The sequence below is a fragment of the Solea senegalensis genome, linkage group LG3 (assembly GCF_019176455.1).
Source record: "Solea senegalensis isolate Sse05_10M linkage group LG3, IFAPA_SoseM_1, whole genome shotgun sequence".
Classification (NCBI taxonomy): domain Eukaryota; kingdom Metazoa; phylum Chordata; class Actinopteri; order Pleuronectiformes; family Soleidae; genus Solea; species Solea senegalensis.
This window is the reverse complement of record NC_058023.1, coordinates 20,607,492-20,614,266: the sequence shown is the minus strand read 5'-3', so window position 1 is coordinate 20,614,266 and position 6,775 is coordinate 20,607,492. Positions and strand designations below refer to the sequence as shown.

The 6,775-nt window shown below is 39.9% G+C and overlaps 1 protein-coding gene across 1 annotated transcript; it reads right to left on the bottom strand.

The window, feature by feature from the left end:
* Window positions 1-214: 214 nt before the first annotated feature.
* LOC122765748 (extracellular calcium-sensing receptor-like) lies at window positions 215-6,775 on the bottom strand. Its single transcript, XM_044020149.1, has 7 exons — window positions 6,524-6,775; window positions 6,076-6,364; window positions 5,907-5,993; window positions 5,155-5,346; window positions 3,921-4,454; window positions 3,278-3,497; window positions 215-1,238 (listed from the first exon to the last, which is right to left on the bottom strand). Exons 1-7 carry the CDS (start codon window positions 6,769-6,771, stop codon window positions 343-345), a joined length of 2,466 nt encoding a protein of 821 aa, XP_043876084.1. The 5' UTR covers window positions 6,772-6,775; the 3' UTR covers window positions 215-342.

Genomic DNA, 6,775 nt, shown 5'->3' with positions numbered 1-6,775 from the left:
AGCAAACACCCTCCTTTCCACAAAAAGGAGTATGAACACCATCAAGGTCTCACAAAGCTGCAGCACCTTTTATTGCCTCCACTGTTAACCAACTCAAGACTCCTGTGTGCAGGAGGTTGAGAGTCAAAACAGACATACCCACACAAATACACCAAGCAAGCACTGGGGTTGTAAAAGTCATTTTTGAATACTAGAATCAATATCTGTAAATAAATATCAATATTAAAACATTATTGATTAATGAACATGTTTTTTAAATGGTTAGTTGTCCATAAGTCACCGAAAGAAATCTACAAGTCCATTTGCTACTGACTCAATAGCTTTGGGTTAATTTGTGTTTCATCATTTATTTTCTTTCCCCATCAGGTGCTGTTTTGTATTCTTTTCAGGCTTCAGTAAAATAATGTAACTCTTTGGAGCAAACAGGCAGAACAATAAGCCAAAGCTGGAGGCCAAGATGGCAAATGACTCAACTGCATCTGCATAATTTCCAGGGGAGCTGATATAAGCAGGGATGAATGCTAGCCACACAGCACAGAAGATTAGCATGCTGAATGTGATGAACTTGGCCTCGTTGAAGTTCCCTGGCAACTTTCGGGCCAGAAAAGCCAATACAAAGCACAGACAGGCCTGTAGACCAATATATCCAAGAACGCACCAGAATGCCAGGCTAGAGCCCACACTACACTCCAATATGATCTTTGAATGTTCATATTGTGTATTTCTGGATGGAAACGGGGGGACATCAATGAGCCAGGCAGCACAGATAACCACCTGAACCAGAGTGCAGCTGGAGATGATGGTCCTCTGCTGCTTAGGCCCCAGCCACTTCATGATGTTATGCCCTGGCCTGGTGGCAGTGAATGCAGCCAGTACCACCAGGGTCTTCCCCAGGATGCAGGAAATACACAGTGAAAATGTGATGCTAAAGGCAGTGTGGCGCAGCATGCAGGACCAATATGTTGGCTTTCCAATGAAAAGCAGAGAACACAGGAAACACAGAGTCAGTGCAAACAGTATGAAGAAACTGAGCTCAGAGTTATTCACACGGACAATGGCTGTGTGTCTGTGACAGAAGAAGACTCCACAGACAGCCAGAGTGAAGCAGGCGCCCACCACAGACATCACTGTCAGGGCTATTCCCAATGAATCGAAGGTCAAATACTCCACTTTCTTGGAGATGCAGGCTGTTCTGTCGTTGTTTGACCAGAAGTCCTCAGGACAAATTGTACAATCTACTGAGTCTAAAGGGAAGAAAGCATGAATAATTTTCAGTCTTGCATTACTTCTGTACTACAATTGTAAGAATGGATTTGCCTTGACATTTTATATTTCAGCTCAAACTCACTTGTCTGATTGCTAATTTTGCCACTGTCACATGGTACACAGTCAAAGCAGCAGATAGGCTCCCCACGACGGACAGCCTTCCGGAAGCCTGGAAGACAACTGGCACTGCACACAGATACTGGCACCTAGAGTGGAGAAACCATGTGCTGATATTGGTACATTTTATTGGTTAATCTTTTGACAGATGGAACATTCCTCCAAACCACATGTCAATGAAGTATGTGTCACTTCTAGTTTCTCAAGTGGGTTTAACACAGTGTTCTGAGTTTTACGCTGGTTAGATATGAAGTATTTTGTCTGCAGATGTCAGACATAGTCTACAGTAGGGCTGGGCGATATGGACTAAAAGTCATATCTCGATATGTTTTAGCTGAATGGCGATACTCGATATATATCTCAATATTTTTTCTGTGACATAATTGGGGTTTCCCCCAAAGCATTATAGCATATCAGATAAAATGTCTTCCAAACCCTTTAAACAATAAACAAACAGTCTTTTATAAGTTCAAGCCACATGCCAAATATCAGAGGTCACAGAAATAAAAATGCTCCTTGAAAAAAATAAGAAATCTTTCCTGCATGACAATAATATACAGTAATTAATTAAAAAATACAATACTGTTACAATTTTTACAGTAACAATAAACACCTTTCCACTGACGTATTTACTGCAACTGCACTGCAAACTGTTATTTCATAAAGAAAAGAAACAACAAAAACAGATGATGGAAATATGATAACACTAGTGTAAGGACCCCTCCATACATAGTTTTCAAGTTATTTCATTTCAAATGTTCAGAGTTTATAATGTCATTTTTGTATGTATTGTTCTGTGGAGATCATAAAATAGTATCTGTGCTCCAGTTTCTGTGATGAGAAGTTGCACAGAGAGGTGTCTTTCTCTTTCTGGCCACAAGGTGGAGTATCTGCTAAAGTGAGCATTGCTCAGGAGGCAAGCGCATGTGTATGGGAACAGTTTCCTCCCGGTTCCATAGCAATAGCAGTCAGTGCGTGACAAAAGACCGACATTCTTTCCAGAACACATTTTGTTGCTGGTCATCTGACACTTTAAAACCAAACCACCTCCAAATTATCCAGCCATTGTTTTTTTCGTTTACTATCCAACTCCTCCTCATCATCATCATCCTCGTCTCCATGTTGTTACTGAGTGTAGGTGAGAGGGGAGGGGGAGCACAAAGGGTATGTGTGTGTGTATAGGGATGCAGGGAGAGGAGAAATAGGTGCAAACTTGCGGCCCATGTATTGTCATTTTAACGCAAAATGAACTATTATTGATAGCGATGTTGTCCCGTGTTATATCTTGTTTATATCTCGATATATATTAAAATAAATTAAAAAAATAAAAATAAAATCGCCCAGCCCTTGTCTACAGGTATGCCAGTCGTCATCAAACAACTTTTTGATGGTCACATGGTTGTAAGGTGTACACTGAGGACTGGGTTCCTGCCCATAAGCTATTCCAAAACCTGTGGTTCTCTTAAATATATTTAGCTGTAAATCTGTGCCACATCTTTCAGAAGCCTTTAATGTCATGAAGAAAGATTAATTCATTGTCTACTGCTTTATCCTACACATGAGAGTCGTGGGAGCTGGAGCCAATCCCAGCTGACAAAGAACAAAATACGGAGTCAGACCCAGGAGGGGTCACCAGTCCAGCACACAGAGACAAACAACCATTCACTCTTACATTCCATGAAGAAAGATCAATGAGGTAAACACAGTGGATAGTAGTTTACCAAAGACATCATAATCCAGTTGGGCTTAGAAACTTTGTTGTGTATGAAAACAAATTATCCTGTTTCAGATCCAGTCTGTTCAGTTCACCTGACTTACCTCCATCTCAACCTACAGAACTTCAACAGTTGGCATCTGATGAAGGTAAAAACACAGTGTGAGCAGCTTGCCTCACTCTGATGTCCTGCCCACATTATCCCGTCCTCCTGGATCAACAGCTCCTCTCCAACAGCCTTGGTTCCATCATACAAACCCACGTTGACAAACTCAATGTTTCCTGCTGGGCCTCTCTGCCAGTTGATAATATCATAATAGGGTACAGAGTCACCCTTGGCATCAAAGTCCACCTCCTCACCAGCAATCTGGAAGTTCACTTCCTGGAGGTAGTGTTGCAGCTTGAAAATTAAGAAATGCACAAGAAGAAACACTGAATTGCTTTAAACAATGTGTTCAGTATAATGCTGTCTTGCAGAGCTTCCCAGTCTTCAGAGTTTGAGGTTTTAAGGCCCCTAAAAATCCACAGCCTAAATTTGTATAGTAGTAGAAATGTAACAAACCGTTAAAGTGAACACATCACATGGAAATTAAAATATCTTGTTGTGTCTACAATGGAACAATAAACAACTTAAACATTTTCATAAAATATATTATTAATGAAAGTGTTTTATCTTGATTTTTTTTTTTTTTAGGTTAAAATTTTAAATTTAGAGGCAACACCGAAAATGTGTTTGCCATATGTACATTATGCTGCATGACTTTGGTAAATGGGCTTTGACCCACAATTTGTAATGGTAAAATAACAGTGTATTATACAGTACCTGCCAAGGATGTATGTTGTTGCTCTGAGCACATGAATTGTTCTGGAAAGGCCCCTTCCCTGGCTGACAGAGAAGGAGGTTGTGCAGGGAATGAGCAATGGCATGTACAGCCTTATATACATTATAGGCTACTCTAGGGCTGGATGTATTCATGTAGGCTGAGTGCTGTTCAAGCAGAGACTCCTGCCCGGAGCAGGGCGGCATCTGGGTGACAGAGGATGGAAAAGGACTGCAACCATACAGAGACTCCCACAGCTCATGCACCAGGACATTGTCAGGATATCTCTTAGGGTTTACTGTCTGCAGGAAGTCACCCAGTCTGGAGATATGACCTTTTTTGGTGCCAAACCCAATGGTTCCTCCCAAGTAAGGGTAATACTCTCTCCCTGAAAAGGCTGATACTGTGATCAAGGCTTCACTCCCCACCCACTGGATTCCAGTGATGTTCTGAGTCATGTAGTCTCCCAAGAAAGGTGTCATCTCCCCCTCGCCTGCAAATACCACCACCACTTTTGCAGTAGAGCTAAGCATCACCTTTACAGAGTCAGATAATGTAGATGACAGAGTTTTACACAGAGACAAAATCAAAACCGATTGACAATAAGAAAAACTCAGATGTACACAGTGAAAAATAACTAGTATTTCTAGTGTAGATCTTAGAAGGCAATATTTCAGGAGTTAATTTTGAAGAAAAGAAGTGAAGTCATGTTTTTGTTTACATGATTCATCATTTCCTGTTGTATGTTGGCGCTAATATTGTCTATTGACCTCACACCCTTTATTTTCCCACCATTGAGATTTTATGCTCTGCCTCAATAGTTTCACCTGTAACATTTTTCATCTTCTTCGTGTAATGACCCTGTTTATTTTCTAGACATAGTCTTGCATTTTGCAACTCTTATCCTTTTGTCATTTCTGATTAAAAGCACATGTACTGACTTATTGTGGACCTCAGATTTTTCCGTCACCGTTTTAAAAATGATGGAAAATATTTGGTTAATGCAACCCGTGGTGTTATATAAACATATTAAAGAGGGTCAGTGGTAGAGTGAGTTGTCTTTAAACTGAAAGGTTGAGGGTTTGATTCCTGGCTCCACGAGTCTACATGTTGATGTTTCTTTGGGCAAGATACTTAACCTCACATTACTGTCCTGGCAGTGTGTGAATGGGTGAATGAAAAAAACTGTAGTTTAAAGCGGGAAAGGAGTCAATAGTGCCCACAGTGTTTTCATACCTTCATTATCCTTAGTCCCCCCTGGCGAGTGTAGAGCAGAGGAATAATTTCTTGGTACGCTACACATACTTTTGTTTCCTGTAATTCTCTCAGTAAACCTTTTGCAGCAAAGCGGCCATAATCATTGTCTCCTCGCAGCAGCCCCACCCAAGTCCAGTTAAAGTGCACCAGCAGCTGTGCAATGGCTTTCACCTGGGCTCAACAGAAAAAGACAACTCACCCAGTTTCATATTGCAGACATTAAAAAACTTGAACAAATAAAAAGCAATATCTTCATAAATTATTTGGATTAGGGCCCTGTTATAACATGGATGTATTCTGTAAACTATAAGGCATGGAAGTTTGGCAGAACAAAGAAATATTGATGTATTATTTCATTATTGGGACGACACCAGCATTGTTACATCTTAATAAAATGTAAGCAGTGCTGTATATATAAGACTCTAAAAAAAGCAGAACGACTTATAATGAAGACATTGACAAACATCAATAATAAAGATTTAACAATACAAACAAATATAATTTAAATGTACTGATAACAATTATCAGTGATTATTACAAGGACCAAAACTGTAAAGAAGACAAACAGCATATAGGAAAGAGGAAAACTCATATATTTCAATTCATTTTTCAGTGTTTGAAGATTTACATCAATTTTAAAGGTGGTTGTAAAAATTCTTTCTGATGACAGAGTAGTAAATGTGTCAAGCTTTGACTGATAACAATAACTGACCACATGTTTTACATTTTACCTGGTAGTCATCACTAGGAATTACTCTGAAGAAGGTTGGATATTTTACTCTGTCTGACAAACATGCACACGAAGAAGCATAGCTGATCTGTGTAAAAACAAAGTGCAGTGTTACTGAGAAAATAATAATTTTTTTTGTGATGATTGACATAAATACAAGTCACTGTTACCATGGGGATCCTGAATGGCTGCAGGATTTTTGACACAACAATAGACTGAGCAGATCCAGAAGGCCCAATCACAGCAAGGAGTGACGAGGCATTTGTCCACATAAAAGAGTTTTCCTCACTCACCCCATTCAGCATCGATAAAACAGCTCTTTGTCCTGTCAGTGGATATCTACACGAATCATAGATTTTGTAGCCCAGAGTGTGATTCAGCAACAGCACTGGATTCTGGTTTATCTCCTCTACTGCCAGTCTCATAGTCTGAGCCCACCGGAAAGCCCTGGGATAAAGTCTGTGGGCGATACAGATGAATGTAGTCTGTTCATATAAAGACTCTAATGATTATTAACACATTCTGTCTACTCCATTTTATATTAAGAGTGCAAAATTAGACATAATTTATACAGGAAAATGTAAGTAAAATCCTCCCACTATCATCTATGAAACTCACCCATGGCAATTTATTGGTAGTGGTCTGTAGGTGCTGTTAATGTCTGGCATTTTCAGATTAAAATGAAGGGGGAAAATCCCACCAATGACATAGTCACCCTGGACAAAAAATCCTGGCTGGAAGCTGTTTAGAAGAGTGCAGTTTGAGGCTGCTGGTGGAGCTTCAGTTGTGATGCTGGAGAGTGAGCTATCAGTTAAAGTGAAGACACTGATAGAGTAAAGCAAAGACAATAAAACAAGTGAAGTCATAATG

Excerpts from the sequence above, each read along its gene's own strand:
- LOC122765748 (XM_044020149.1), bottom strand. The coding sequence starts at position 6,771 with ATGACTTCACTTGTTTTATTGTCTTTGCTTTACTCTATCAGTGTCTTC. Across the intron at positions 6,365-6,523 it reads CTACCAATAAATTGCCATGG|ACTTTATCCCAGGGCTTTCC; the intron begins GTGAGTTTCATA and ends TATCGCCCACAG. Across the intron at positions 5,347-5,906 it reads TTCCTAGTGATGACTACCAG|GTGAAAGCCATTGCACAGCT; the intron begins GTAAAATGTAAA and ends TGTTGAGCCCAG.